General features: G+C 36.8%; 1 protein-coding gene across 2 annotated transcripts in view; it reads left to right on the forward strand.

The window, feature by feature from the left end:
* The window catches only part of ANK2 (ankyrin 2), a 3034032-nt gene that overhangs the window by 919692 nt on the left and 2097727 nt on the right, over positions 1-16613 (forward strand). Inside the window, exon 1 of one of the 2 annotated variants that reach the window (XM_044061562.1) lies at positions 13867-14021. The exons of the other annotated variant lie outside the window; for it this stretch is intronic. Within the exon in view, the coding sequence (XP_043917497.1) occupies positions 13938-14021 (84 nt within the window). The 5' untranslated portion in view covers positions 13867-13937. Of the gene's footprint in view, positions 1-13866; positions 14022-16613 lie in introns of those variants that run through there. 2 annotated transcript variants of the gene reach the window in all.

Consider the following 16613-nt stretch of genomic DNA (forward strand, 5'->3'; position numbering starts at 1 on the left):
ATTATAATTCTGCAAATAGATGTGAGAATAATTGTTCTTTTGAATACCATTGCATTTGTTTAGCCATGTATTTAGTCCTCTGTGTTCAGTTTAGGTGTCTGATCTCCTTGTTAATCTAATATTGATTATTCAGACTCTGACCAGATCAGATCATTTACTGTTTTAAGAGCTCTGAACATTTCTTATATTTTGTACTTACCAACCATCAGTTGCTACCTTGCTGTATTAATTTTGTTTTGAGTTGACAAATGCCTTTTGCTCAGATTGTGGTGGAAAACAGTCTCTTAAACTGGCCTACATCAAGTTTCTTGTTTGCCAAGTAAAGAAAGATAGATACTGGGTAAAATAATAGGTAAATAGATAGTGCTAACCCTAACAGCAGCAGTGTGTGCCAGTTAGAGTGCTGGGGCTGTCACTTCCTCCAACATAACACAGTCCTATCGATAGGCAGGAGGATCTGCTGATTCTGACACATAGCTGTGCCATACAATTTCAAATCTTTCTCTCTTTCCCTGTCTGTCTGTACAGCTATGGGTATTACTGTGGGTGTGGCTAACAGAAATATTTTTGATGGGCGTGGCTGTTTGCTGCAGTGTACAGTTCAACTTGGTATCATACAGGTGCAGCTGTAAGCCTGCCAGTGAAACCAGCACAAGTACGAAACAGGAGCACTGCACTGTTCTGGTACTGCAGCGACTGGCTTATTTATTACTTTAGATCCATCTTTGTCCATTAAGAAGACTGGCTGGTAAAATCATGGAAAATCAGAAGGGGATCCTTTCACACTATTGACTCTGCCAGTTGAAGTGGAGTTCTCTTATTGCTAAGACAAGACCTAATACTCAGAATTGGGCCTGCATTATATATTTTAGGAAAGAATGCTTACCAACAATGGAAATAAAATGAAAATATGTAATCAAGGAAGAGAAAACAGAAAAAAATGTACAAGCACATGTACGTAATATTCTGAAATAGTCTAAATCCAAGTTCGTCCTGCCAGGAAGAATGATTCGAGTCTATGTTATGCAGAGCACTGATAATGAGACCACGTAACCACGTAACCTTCTGCACATATGTATAGTCAAGCCTCAGACACCAAGAGAATGTCATTCATCTGTACCTTATCACATTTACCCATTCTGCCTCAGTGCCCTTTCTGATCCACTTCTGCCCCAGTTTGCCACCTGTGTGAGCACTTGCTGACAGGTTTATGGATGATACTAGTAAGAGAAATGTTAAGCATATGTTCCATGGACACATTAGGGACATACATTTAGAAACACCTGACAATGTGATAAGGTGCACTGTTTGTTTCCTTGTGACCTATTTAGAAAGGTTTGGCGATGATGCATTTTTCGTTCCATCTGTTTATATTGCTGGTAACGTGCTGAAGTAAAAGATGAAACTAATGATAACATTAGTGATTTCAAACCATTGTTAGTTGTATGTATTGTTGAAGGGTGCCAGTGGTGCACATCAGGCACAAGTTATATAAAAAGAATAAGGCATAGATTCATGCAGACCTTCACTGATTATACATTATTATAAAGTCAGAGGTTATGTAAAATGAAGTACCACATCAGTCATATAGGAATTGCTGCTAATCCAGCAAGTTTTTGTTGCATAACTTATAGATGAGTCACATGATGACATGATGGATAACTAGTGAGTCTTGTACCGTCTGAAAGTAAAAATGGAAGTAATGCTTCATGTCGGAGCAAACTGGAGTAATAATACAAGTAAATTCAAGTGACAGGATAGTAGCCAGCTCTATAGTAGTACTTCGTTTGTGCGTGTTTGTGTGTGTTTGTGTTTATGTGCACTTAAATATGTGGATATTGAGACAGGCAAAAGTGTGTTTAAAAAAACATTTATGTTCCAGTTTTAAAAAAAATTGCCTATCACCTTGACTACAGTTTTTAATCCATAAGCAGAGACAGCACACAAGCATTTCAAGTCTCTGCAAGACAAGAAAGCATTCTAGATACATAAGAATTATTCAAAATGCAAACTAGAAAATTAAAAGTGTAACACAGAGTAAAAAAAAAGGAAAACTAACACCATGCTTTATTTGATGTTTGTAAGACTCATTTCATGCAGATGGAAACAAAAATGGTTGATGGTTGTGCTCCTCTATATTTTAGGAACCAGAGCTGAAGGAAGATAAGGAGTAACAAAAATACAATCTTAGCCATTTAAAACTACAATGGCATCATGAAAGTGCAGAAAAATACATGTGAATGCTTCAATGACATTAATGTAGTAAACAGCACAAAAACAAGTAAAGTGACACCATTGTGAGCAACCCCCAGCAGATGTAAGGTCATCCATATCTGCACCATGTTTTACAATCAAAAGATTTTCCACAACTGAAATCATTGTAATTTCCAGTAACACATTTCTTTTAATTATTTTTTATGTATTTTTTTAGAGATTTGCTTAAGAAAAAAGTGAATAATATAAAGACGTGAGTATTCTGAAGAAATCCCATATCTAAATGCCAAATATGAAAACCTTAAATAATTAAATAGTAAATCCTTGACCAACTCTTAACCTCTCCAATAGCTTAGTAGTGTACCAGTCAGAATCGTTATCTAGAGGGTCTTGGTTTGATTCCTGCCGAAGCACACACTTTAGTTCTGCGCTCCTGGACTTTGACCCAGGATCTTTGCCTTCCAAAAAATCCTAACTGATATAGCAGTTCATCTTAGTCCTGGTTCAGGGAACATCTTGATGCTCTCTGTCTCTCGCTTTCTCTCTTTTCCTGTCTTTATCTAATTACTTGAATGTTGTCAGGGCAGATGAAGGGTGCTTCTGCACAGTGTCTATTGTGAGTCTAGGTTGTAGGTGAAAAATACCATGGGCACCTGGTAAGAAAATACATTTAAAATAGAAATAAATACAAAACTGTAGTTATAGTTTCTTCATTCTTATTGGTGTATCTATCTGTCTATATATTTATATATGTATATATATATATATATATATATATATATATATATATATATATATATACACACATATATATATATATATATCCAAAAAACTTCGTAAAAATCAGAATTATCCAATAGCAATGTCGAAAAAACACACTGAGAGCCAGTAATTAGCGCTTTCATCCAATTTAATATGTTGGACTTCTTCAGAATAACATACAATTACAATACAATCCTGTATATATAACCAAAGTAATGGTGAAATGACAAGTCATACTGTAGACCAATTAGGAAATATAACTCATGAATTATGTAATAAGAATCCTGTTGAAGCAAGACATTCCACTAACTGAATTATGTATAATGTATTTAGAACCCTGTTCAAAAGTAAACAAAGCCTACCACTAGTAAATATTTAGTTAGTTGTGCCATTTCAAAAAACATTTAATGTTTAAACTTTCATTTAGTCCAGGTGGGGCATTAGCATTTAACCTTAGTTGCCATCTTAATTCTTTAACCTCCAATAAAGTATTTCTATCCCCAAAAACATATGAACATAATCAAGCACAATGAATTTAAATCCTGTAGACAAAGGACATATATGACTGTGTTTAGCTAGGGCATTACTAAAATCACATTTTCTTATAGCCGCACAATGCTCCTTGATTCTTGTAGACAGCTTGCGTATTGTTTTACCAATATAAAATGCTGAACACAATGTGCAGATAGCTGCATAAACAACATTGTCTGAATTGCAGTCAAAATATGTAGTATAATGTATTTTAAAATTATTATGTTTAAAAGTATATGAGGCACCTGTAAGAATATTCTTACAGGCAACGCATTTTCCACAAGTAAACATCCCTTTATTACTGTGAATGACAGGGGGTGTAACAATAAATTGAGTGTCTCTATTTTCAAATAGAGAACGTAAAGATTTAAATTTTTGTGTGTAAAAACAGGACCTAGCCCTAATTTGTTGTCAACCTCCTGGCTGGAGGTAAGAATATCCCAGTTATTATAAAACACTTTCTTAATAGCTATAGAGTCCCTGCAAATAGGAACTGGGAAACTAGTGAATCTATCTATAGAGTTATGTGTAGAAAGAGAGTGCCCTGAATTATGTATTTGAGAAACGTACTGAGAGGTGCAGGACAAGGGAGTAGTCCGTGATTCAAACATAATATTGGTTATATCATTTATAGTGTTACTACACTCACTGGTCACAAGGGGAGTAGTCTGTATTTCATTCATACTATTGGTTGTATTTTTCTTCGGAGAGAAGCCTTTTAAAAGAATAGGAGGATAATTAGTGTGCCTTAAAAAGACTACATCTTTAACAATAGAATTCAGTAAATCAGTAGGGTAACCTCTCTCTATAAGAAAGGAACTAAAAACATCACATTCATGCAGAAAAACATTATCATCAGAAATAATCCTAGACAATCTGATGTACTGACCTCTGGCCATATTAACTTTCATAAATAGAGGATGCATACTGCAGAAATGTAAATAATTATTTCTGAATGTCTTTTTCCTAAATATAGTAGAGTTCCAAGTTAAAGAATTTGTATCAATGGAAATAAGTACATCTAAAGTTAACCTGCTTCCCAAAAGCTGAAATCTTAAACTTTAGAAATGGAATACTATCAGATAAGGAATTAATAAATGTAAACAAATCAGACTCACATCCCTTCCATACAAAAAAGAGGTCATCAATGTAACGTCGGTACAGAAGAATATTATTAAAACCAGGTAAATATACTAGAAAGTTACATTCCCACCAGGCTAAAACTAAATTTGCAAAGGCAGGAGCTAGTTTAGCCCCCATAGCTACACCTTTAGTTTGATGAAAAATCTTACCATCAAAGTGAAAAAAATTGTTAGTTAATACTTTAGAAGTTAGGGAGCAAATCATGTTAATTTTTTCCTGTGAGAAGGTGGTAAATTTTGATAAATAATTTCTTAAGTATTCTATGCCTATATCATGAGGAATGTTAGAATACAATGATTCAATATCTAAAGTAACTAAAATAGTATGTTCATCAGTAGGAGGGTTGAGAAAAAGGAGATTAAGGAAATCCATTGAATCCCTTAGAAAATAGGGTGAAACTTGTACTAAAGGGTTTAATACAAAATCAATAAATTCTGCTATACCTTCTGTCTTAGTTTTCTTGTTCGACACTATGTGTCTAAAAGGAGGATTAAACTGGTCCTTATGTATTTTAGGAATTCCGAAGAATTTTCCTAGTTGGGGCTCTGACACAGTTAAAAAATCAGCTATTACATCACAAATCTGTTTAGATTTATGTAATGCAATAATAGTTCTATCTATATGTTTAAAAGCCCGAAGGACATCTGTTAGGGTAGCCATAGCATAAAACTCACTGTTATTAAGGTCATTTAATAAAATACGAGTGTATTTATCTTGTTCCATCAACACTATACCTGAGCCCTTATATATATATATATATACACACATACACACATATGTATGTAGGTTCAGATATTTATAGATCTAGATATGAGCATACATATACACAAAGATATGCTCATAATGTGTGTGTGTGTGTGTGTGTGTGTGTGTGTGTGTGTGTGTGTGTGTGTGTGTGTGTGTGTGTGTGTGTGTGTGTGTGGGGAGGGCTCAGTATTCTTGTTACTTTGAATGTATGTATGTTTCTGTATGTGGCTGTAACCCTCACTTGTTCTTCTTTCGGCTTTTCCCAGTTAGGGGTCACCACAGCGGAACTCCGGTCTGCTAATGATTAGCAGTAGATTTTTTTATGGGTGCCGAGGTGCCAGCTCGACGCCCAACCCTCAACGAAGGCACGCCCATTCTACACATGTCTTTTGAACACCACTCGACTGCGGGGGGGACATGCAGACTCCACACAGAAGGTGCTCCAGCCGAGAATCGAACAGGAGAACATCTTGATGTGAGGCAACAATGCTACCGCTGCACCTCCTTGGCTATTGGCTGTAACCCTGACTATTAGTTGGTAAAGCTTAGTTAATTCTTTAACGGTATTAACAAATGACAGTTCTGTGTATATTACCTAAACCAAGCAATATGCAAGTGTGACTTATCTGTGAACATCCTACAGTGACATTTAGCTCTGTATACCCTACAATGAAATTATTGAAATTGTTCTTGGTTCTGCTCTCTGCTGGGAAAAGTAAACTGCAGGCATGTAATATCTTTTGTTATGGCAGTTAATTTGCCTGTCTTGTAATTTATGAAGGGTTCTTAATAGCACCTGGAAACTGCATGGATTAATTAATTAGTCATTTCAGAAGCAAACTGTAGCAGTTGTCTGTAAGACAAAGTTGTTCCTTTCCAAAATATTTTTATCAAATAGAGAGCCTCACACAGTTCGTAATGGGTTTGTTCCTTTTAGTCTTTCTGTTTATTCTAGCAGAATGTCTTTTGCGGCAATAAAACTATAAATCTAAAGTCCAGACACTAATTAATCAAGGGAAAGACAACAATAGGTGAAGTATGACTCAGCTTGTCAAGAATAAGCTCTTTTCTCCTTTTTCAAAAGGGAAAACAATTAATTCCATATGTACATATATAGTGTATAGACTAGTGAAATGTTTGGCTTAATCTCCATGCAAAAACACCCCTTCTATACCAGTTGGGACTGATGGCATTTTATCCATTTCAAACCCTCCAATGAATTCTGAAACAAATAGATTTACTGTTTGAATTGTGAGATAAGCCTGTGTGAGATGTCCTGCTTGCTAAGTCTGTTCTGTTGCCATTAGCTACTTTAGACTGGATGTGCCCCTTCTGAGTGCCTGCACAAAACAAATGCCTGTTGTATTTTGCTGATGTAATAATGCTGCCTCTGGTAGTGACCTCTTTGCTCATAGTCAGGATAGCTGTGGGAAGCAAAGTATTGTCTCCGGACACTATGACAGATTTTATGACTTTGTTAATGTCTGGGGAAAGTATTTGCCTCAGTTATTTGAAAAGATTAAAAAATAACAACTTGTTTATTTATATTAACTTTGGACTCAAGGTTTGGGAGTCGGCATAATAATTAAGGTGTTTATTTTACAGACACAAGGTACAGGATTTGATTCTCACATTTGAAAGGAAAATTGGCTAAACTTAAAATGGTCCACAAGGATAGCGACCTAGTATTTATCGACGAACCTGCATATAATCAGTTAAGGTTGTTCACTTTTTCTTTCTTTCTTGCATTGCATAGGTATTAAATAGTTACAAACCTGACCTAGCCAAGCTCAGTATGATGATAAATACAAGGCTGAATAACTAATTAATAAAAAAGAATGAATTAATTATCTGTAAAACATCATTTATTGAGGGTATTTCTACAGTACATCAGTAAGTACTGCCTTTTAAATACCTTTATTAAATTATCATTTAAGACGTAGGTGCACATAAATTGATAGAAAAGAAGACAAACCCTATTAACATTTTTTTATTTGCATACATTACATGTATATTTTCTTCCTTTGCAACATTCTCATTCAGTCCAGCATTACATACATTGCTCACTTCCTCCATTCTCTAAAACCTTGTGCCTAGTGGACTTCATCAGATTGTTAAATGGTAGAAGAACTTCACATGCTTATTGAAACCACAGTTAAAAACATGCTGTCACATTCATCATCTTATTAAATTATGAATGCTTAAGTATCCTGCACTTTAAAGATGGGATTGAGTAACTCACTCAAACCTAAGTAAATATTAACATTTTACCTGCTGTTCATATCCCTTTTTTTGTAATAAGGGGGTGAATGTGGAGGTGTGTAATGCAAGCAGTGCTGGTCAGGAAGTGCCAGGAGGGAGGGGTACCATCCAAGGTGGTGACAATAGGTTAAGTGGCACAAACATGAAGCATACCATCCAAAGTGGTAACAGAAGGTTAAACAGCACCTACATGTTTGCTTTATTTGAATTATCCATGGTGAGTGGTATATATTGCTGTCATACAACTATTATTAAAATTTTGTCTAAATGACCTGGAAGCGATCCATTTGCTTATGTCTTATTCAAATGTCATTCTGGCTTTCACAAAGTGAGTGTGCTGTGTCTGGCTCATAAAGGACACAATAAGGATGCACCTGACTGGCTGATATTTTGAGAATTAGCCCTCTTAAGTTGGGATGAAACCTTATGAAAGGACCTCCAGCAAAAATTCGTAATGACCTTGGGCAAAGTCACTGAACCTCTTAAAGTTCCAAGTCAGAGAAATAGCTGGTTGTATATTCTAGGCACGAGGTTTTCCTGCAGATTACTTGCAATGCTCACCTGAGCCAATCTTTACAAGTAGACAAAACAGAAAAAAAAAGTAATTTTAGCATATGGTGGTTACATGAATGTCTTCAAGACCATTTAGAGAAATGTTAGAGCTAGGATATATATTCCAGGCAGGTAGTTACCTGACATGGAAACGTTTATCATCTTAGACTTAGACTTAAGTAGTAGTTTCATTAGTAGTATGTTGAACTGGACCATCTTGATGGTGTTGCTATGGTATCCTAGTACCACAGCTTTACCCCAGCTTCAGCAGCATAACTGGGATTGATGGGTGGTGGGGCCACAGACTGGGTTTGGAACATACAGTGAAGTGAAGATGAAGAAACATGGAAGCTGTGCATACCTAATGAGGTTTGTAGAAACACAGAAGCTGTGCTTACCTACTGAGGTTTGTAGAAACACAGAAGTTGTGCATTGCTACTGAGGTTTGTAGACACACAGAAGCTGTACTTGCGTACTGAGGTTTCTAGAAACATGCATTTGCCTAGGGGTGTTTGTAACACATTAAGGTAGCTTACCAACTCTTAATTAACTATTATCTCTATGTAATACCTTCAGCTGCCCTTTTACATTTTTCAGAATGTTTTTTTTCTGATTGATTTTTCAACACCCTTTGATTGATGACTAATCACAAAGAGAACAAGCACCTTTCATTAATGACATTGCTTTTAAAACCTGAATTTAGTAAAAATTGGTAAAAAGTAAAATTAAGAAATGAATCAATCTTTTATTGGGCCTACATTGTTTTTACAGTAGAGACAGCCTGAGCTATCTGACTACATGAGTCCTTCTGCTGGAGCTATTACATTTATGCCTGCATTTCCCATTGCCTGCTTTATCTTTTTCAGTGTCACACCTGAAGGTAGGTTAGGTGTCATACTCCCAGTGCACTGCTGTGGATGTCATGTGACCATTGAACCACAGGGAAGGCATTAACCTGTGCCACTGGGAATAACTGAGGGAAGGGGGGCTGCAAGGAAAATAATGTCATAATAGTGACAAAGTATTAGTTTTGAGGCCTTGCTTCACAAATGGAAAAGTAAATGCACAGTCAGATTTGTTCAGCGAAAAGCAAACTTAGGACATCCCACCTCAGAATTCAGTGCCAGTTATCCCATGGGAACAATGGACAAGAATCACAGTTATCCCATGGGAGCAATGGACAAGAATCACAGTTTTACAAACCATGTTATGTATAGATAAATTGGTTGTATAAAGAACAAGAAAAAAAGATTGATTATGGTAATGTCTTTTAGGTGGATCTTGATAAATTAAATAAATCGCGATACAGGGTTCTTCTTGGAGTTTGCTGCCTCAGGTGTTAACCAGTGATGTCATGTAACCAGTACACAGCTTTGTGTGACTAGCATTAGAAGCAGCTGTAAGAGGGTAGGTTATATTGTTTTGTGATTCTAACTGTTTGTAGTGTAAAGGGACAATATGACCAGTATATTGTCCATCAGATTTACTGGAAAGAGGATGACTTAAGAAGTGCTCTGTTTGCAGTAAGTATACAGAGTGTAATTCGTTTAGAGATGTAAATGATATGGTATGTCAAAAATGTACATATTTAATGAAGTGGTATGAAATGATTAGCATCTAACAAGAGCTAAAGGACAGTGAGAGTCAAACAGTGATTGAGAAGGTGGATAGAGTATAAAAACAAGTAGTGTGGCTTTAACAGAAGTAAAAAAAAATGTCATGATTGAAATTGCTGGGGCATCTAAGGTAGCTCAGGGTAGTTAATCACTCTAACAGAAGTAAATGAAAGGAACGTGACCTGAGTGAGGAAGAAAGTATAGTTTCAGATGAAATGGGAACAGTTTTAATTTAGTAATTTAGTGAAGGCATTAAAGAAAAGAAGAAAAAGGGCAATAGGCAAAACCAGTGAAGGGCTGTTAGTGGATAGTAACGAAGAAGTAATGAGGAAGTGCTGCGGGATGTACAACATTGTTCATTGTATTTGGAAGGCAGATGGACCTCAGCATGCTTTAACGAAAGTAAAACAAGAAGGGAGGGAAGAAGCCCTATCTTGATACTAGGTAATTCCATGTTGCAAGGCATAAAAAATTATTTGACCCACATAGACTAGAATTGTGTTTTTGGTATTGTATGGTGCTAAGATGGCTGATATTAGAAGGTATTTATAGTGTGATAAAAAGTAAGAATCAGTTTTCTGTTGTAGTAATATATATGCTACTACTGTTCCAGGTCCTGAAGGGATAAATTGCTTAATTCTGTCTTCTATTAAGAGTCGTACTGCGGAAGTATTAACTTATTTTACAAACAAATGTATTTGGTATAATTCCCATGCAATAAAAAGTACAAATATAATTCCAATCCCTAAGGGAGGTGCACTATATAACATGGAAAACCTTCGATCAGTTAGTTTAACTACTTTAGTTGGTACATGTTTTAAGAAAGTCCTAATTAGGATAATGCAAAGTCCTGCTAAGGTTGCAATATTTTAATGTACATCAGCATGGGTCCTTGCCAGGTAGATCGATGGTTACCAACTTAATTCATTTCTATTCTGAAGTTATTTATTATTTGGATGAGGATATTGCAGTAGTTGTGTCTTTGCCAAAACCATTGACTCAGTACCCCATCAAATAATCCACTTATACTGTATGGTTTGTCTGTGTGACATTTTCACCCTTTGGTTTGGGTATTTTATAGGCACCTTAGTGTTTATGGACATCAGCCTTGATTTTAAGCTGTTTGTTTTTAAAGTATAGCAAAACAATCCACTTATACTGCACTGATGGAGTCACCAAAAAGGCTGAAGCATTCATGCCTATAGCTAGTGGAGTTTGGCTTTATTGGCATGAATGCATCTCATAAAGACTTAAAAAGTAAAAAGTCATGGGCATTCAGAAGGCATGGAAATGAAACAGTGCGAGTACTTAAGGAGTCGTCTGCATATATCCCATGGGCCTCTACTATAGGAGGTTTAAGGCATTACACAGTAAAAATTATAGTTTGGTTGGGTTTTTTTTTTGCAGTTTGCACTGAATGGTTTGTCTGTGTGACCTTTTACCCTCTGGTTTGAAATATAAGAATCAAGAGATTCAACTCATATAAGGGTGTCAACTCACATACCAGAATGTACTAAATATATAACCCACCATCTCTGTCATGTAGTATGACATTAATCAGACAGGAAACATTCAGAGAGTAGTTTTTGCTGGGGTTAGCCAGCATACATTCCAAGAGGAGACTGCATGCCCCGTACTCACTACCATTTAAATTTAGAGTTCAGTCCTGTTTTCCCTGTCTGAACTTTACTAATTAAATGCATCATCTGCAAAAAACAAAATAAGGAAATATACAAATTTTCTGTATCAATGATTTAAGCCTTTAACCTGCGGTGGTGGTGCTGCGGTAGCATTGTCACCTCACAATAAGACGCTGTCCGGTATGATTCTCAGCTAGAGCGTCTTCTGCATGGAAACATGCATGGATGGGCGTACCTTCATTGAAGGTTGTGCATCAGGCCTGGCAAGCCAGTACCTAAAAATCAACTGCCAATCATTAACGGACCGGAGTTCCGCTGTGGAGACCCCTAACCGGGAAAAACCGAAAGACGCAACAACAATGATTTAAACCTTTCAGGTCTTTTCAACTGCAAGTTTATCCCTCTTCAGCAGAATAATTTAGTGTTACACACTATGTGAGAGTTTCAGATTTGCTGACAATGGCTACAGAAAGAGATGAGAGGGCAAAGAATGAAATGTCTGGGATGAAAACAGGAAGAAAGAATGAAATGACAGGGACAGACAGATTTTATGTGTGTGTGTGTGTGTGTGTGTGTGTGTGTGTGTGTGTGTGTGTGTGTGTGTGTGTGTGTGTGTGTGTGTGTGTGTGTATGGGATCCATACTCCTTATCGAATTGCCGTTTCACCAAAAGTGAAATGGCCAAGCACAAATTTGCGAAAAGCTTTTCATCGAAAAAACACTTTTGTGAAAGTGTGCTAAAAAAGGACAAAAAAATGGGGAAATGGCTGTTGCTGAGATTGTAGTACAGTGGGGATAAGGGGATATTCCCTTTTTCCCACTGTAGTGGAATCTCTGAGTGAGAATATAAAAATAGGGAGGTACAGGGGGGCTTGCCCCCCTGTGTAAACATGAGTAATGTGTTTTTTTTTTTTAATTTTCTTATTTTTAATTTTTTTGCACACTTTAGCGAAAGTGCTTTTTCAGTGAAAAGCACTTTCACTAAAGTGGATTTGGCCAATTACATTTTGCGGTGCAGTTGCTCTGCTAATATAAAACATCAGAAATAATATAGAACATCAGATTGCCTTGAGTCATTACTGAGAAAGTAACATGGCACATTAAAAATGAAATGGTACATGTGGTTTTGTGCAGATGTAGAAATGTGGTTTGCATGAGAACACAAGAGAAATGGTGTCTAATCTGTGGAACTCTTCACCTGTTGCTACTTTACTAACAATTACCACATATCCATTAGTGATGTTGGATTTACCCATGACAAGTGAAATTGCTCCAAAAAGCTGAACCCTATATTGTGAAATGTTATCTGCTGTGAGTAAATGTGTCACTGTTGATGGCAGGGTGCTAACCATGCAAAGTATTTGCTTAAAAATATATTACTTACCTTTCTAAAACAAGTATAGTGTGTGTGCCAGTCTGTCTCAGCACTAAAATGTTTTGACAGATTTCTCTCCTAAATACCAGAAATGTGCAGATCAAATTAAGTGAATATATACATAGTCCTAAGAAGAAGTAGAGTTTATGCCACTGACAGTAAGCCACTTGCTGTATGTTTTTTAGTGAGTTATGTAGATCAGTTTGATTGCATTAAACAATATGTATGCTTGTGATACAGTCACTTAATTGTGGGCTATTTGGGGTATGATGTGTCAGGTTTAAAGTTATTTTATATGATTTTAATTTATATGTTGTCACCATTGCTTTAACAGCAAAGCATTCACGCTTTCCTTTCCATTAAGATCCCTGAGTAATGACCTGACACTTTCTTCAGTCCCACTGCTTCATGTCCACAGATACGTCTGTTAGTAGTCTCTTCCAGGATTCCACCACTCTGTCTGCAGTGTAGTACTTCCTTGCATTTGCCTGCTACTTGTTGAATTTTATGTTCTCAATGTATATTCCTTTTTGAGAGATTGTGTCTGTCTGGTTGTTTGTTCTGGCTAATCGTCCAGATGATCATTTCTGCTAATTTTATTATATAATTTATGAGCACCAGTCAATAAAGTTCCCATCTAAACTTGCAGCAGATTCTACTGTTTAAAAAGCATAATGCTGTGTGATTTCCGTTAGTAGTCATAATCTGCAGCTAATCATACTGAATAAAGTCACTGTATGTTTAAAGCTAACTGAATAAATAAAATATTAATATTAGCAAAAAAGGGGTGATTACTTGTCTGTATTGGCACCGCATTAAGAGCGTACCAGGCACCAGTGTATACAGAGAGCATCCTTAGCACTCTGCATCCAGGGCCTTCCTTCTGAAACTGAGCCCTGATGGTAATTGTTCAGATCAGACTGAAGAGCGCATTCACATAAACAGTTGTGGCAGCTGCTACCATGGCAACGTCATCATGCTCACACTCCTAGCTCCCCCTCCTCCCAGCTCCTTTCAGTAAGTGACACACTCACTTGTGGTTCGTGCTGTCGGTAGGGTTTAATGGCAGAGGACTTTGCTTCAAAAATTGTTGAAAATGATGAACGAGGAAGCTGCCCAGAAGAGTGATGGGGGAGAGAAATGCAATGGTGGTTTTCAAAAGAGGAAAAGACCCAAAAAGGTAAATAAAGCATTCCTTTAAGGGAAGAAAGCTATAATGAGCCTGTTTGGATTTGGATTTTGGAGATCAGAGCTTTGTCACTGTGAGAACAAGCCACTCTTGTGCATTAGACTTGCCTTAGATTTCCCTCTTCATTGTACTTTGTGTTATAGAAAAACAAGCTGTTCCAAGCTGTTTTCTGGGTGATATTTATGCTCCCTACATCAAGTATGAAGCACAGTGCTTTGCACAACACTATCGATGGAGCATCAATCTGAAGCTGCGGAGACAGGGTGTGTACATGTGTGTGGCACAGAGCTACGGTTTGTGGTTGTTTTTGTTGCTGCTGATCAGCTCCACAGAGAAGTTGCCCTTTCAGATGAAATGTGATTTGTGCATTTTAATATTTATATATATATATTTTTTGAGATGAGAAATGTCACAGAGTGATAGTTTCTCTATGATGTACGCAATCTTTTAGATCAGATTTATAATCGGTCAACAGTCTGCTACAGTGATGGTTCTTATGAGTTTTTCCCTGTGCCTAGATTAATATTTTCCTGTTTAGTAAATCTGCATTTGATCCTGCTGCATGGGACCAGAAATGTATTTTGAAGTTGTTTTTTAATACTCATCTTCATTACTGGGCAGTATTTTGTTGTTAATCAGATAGCAAGTCCTGTTAGTTAGGACCATGAAGGGAACGCTTCAGCTAAGTATGCCAGGAATGGGGCATTGCACATAGTGATTATATATTGCATTGTGTTTGGCTACTGTAACATTTTTTTCAGATGACAATAAATGAGATAACACAACAGTACAGGATTCTGGTATGTTCTCCTGCTGATTATGCTGCTTCTTCGTTCTTCTTAAGAAAAAATAGCTGTGAAACAGAAACCACGCTGTTCTTGATTTGCAATAATTGTTAAAAATGTGGTCCCTTAATCCACTTCTGTAGAATGGACAAGAGGTATGCCTGTACAAATTATGTCTTACTTTGCAGTCAGATTTCTAAAACAGAGTGCTTCCTAGGTGACATTCTGAATTGTCTAAGAAATGCATACAAAATTATGATAAGCTTGCGAAGTTTGTGTCTCATTGTATGGAAGCTTTGTTTTTAAATGACACATTCCAGTTTAAGAGCTGGGAAGCAGGTTTGCAGTGTCAGTCCAGTCCTACTACAGGGCATTAATTTCCGGTCCAAGGCCTTGGTTAGTAATGGTCTGTGTGCAGTACACCTTGTCAGTCACACATGGCTACACAAGAAACTGTTGTGTTTGGTCTGTTCAGAACACTCAAGAAACTCTCAGCCCTCAGCCTGACAGCATTGATTGCTAGTTTGCCTGGATCTGAGAGGTATCTGCTGGAGCTGGATTGTTTATGGGAATGGGAAAATATCAGATCATTCTCAGTTTTAAAGTGGGAGGTAGTGAAATCATTGCATTCCTGCTGGGAACAGAACATCAGGCTGAAAGCAAAGGACTGAGGCAGTGTTTCAGACTAAAACAGAAAGAACAAAATATATTCTTTGCATTTCTTTTTCCATTTTCCCCCAAATTGCAATGTCCCTGGAGGAGATTATATTAAGTAGGGGTACCGGGAGTCTCCTGCACCCTGCATGTGGATATTGGGAATCTGTTTTGGCCTTGTGCTTCAGCCCATAGTATTGTTTTGGCTTTCTTCTGAGCTGATGTCCTACATACTTTACATACAATACTTTTATATGCCTCATACTGTCAGGCGGCCTTCTTCTGAGCTGATGTCCTACATCCAATACTTTTATCTGCCTCATACTGTCAGGTGGCCAAGAATAGTAGGCCAGCATTTAAGGGCAGCCAAATTCTAGGGATAGAAAACCCCACCCCAGGTTAAGTGAAATGTTAGCATACAAGGAAGCCCCATGTCTAGGTGTTGTCAAGGCACTGATAGGGGTAGCAGCACATAGTCACAATGACTCTGAGTGTTAACCCTGCCTATGTCAAAATGCTGCTTCTGCTGCTAGGCCCAAGTGTGTTTAAAATATACATGTTTTTTTTTTTTTTTTTTGTGCTTCGTCTTGGAAAGTGCTAATGTACTGTCACTGTTTTGGAAGTAACACTGTTTGGTGATGCTGGTTGTAGTAAAACCTGAAAGTTTTCTGTAAATGTTGTTTTTTTATACACATGTAATGCAACCTACTTATAGCACTAAATTAAGTTGCATTTTCAGAACTGTATTCAGACCCACTTTAAACTTTTTTCATACCAAACTTTTTATTTTGTCTTACCATTTCATTTATCTAGATAATTGCCACATGAGGTAACTTAATCGTAGGGATAACCATAACTGTTTTGAAATCTGTCTTTTGTAGGTATGAATGTGTAATGGTGCAAGAGAGTATATGTTCATACCTGCTGCTGTCTTTTCATAGTGATATGGTACTTGGCCTACTCTACATTGTTTTTGTTATTCTCTTGTAGTTTTAGCTGTTTATTATTTATGCACTGTGTAACTAAAGAAAAATGGTAATTTATAGAACTGTGTCATCTATGCACCTCATTATTTAAAGGAAGTAAAGAAAATATTTAGCCATTTAAGAGCAAGGTTGTGTAACAATGAAGATATGTTGATCTG

Source organism: Protopterus annectens, chromosome 2.part0, assembly GCF_019279795.1.
Source record: "Protopterus annectens isolate FY-2018-M chromosome 2.part0, PAN1.0, whole genome shotgun sequence".
In the NCBI taxonomy this organism is placed as follows: domain Eukaryota; kingdom Metazoa; phylum Chordata; order Ceratodontiformes; family Protopteridae; genus Protopterus; species Protopterus annectens.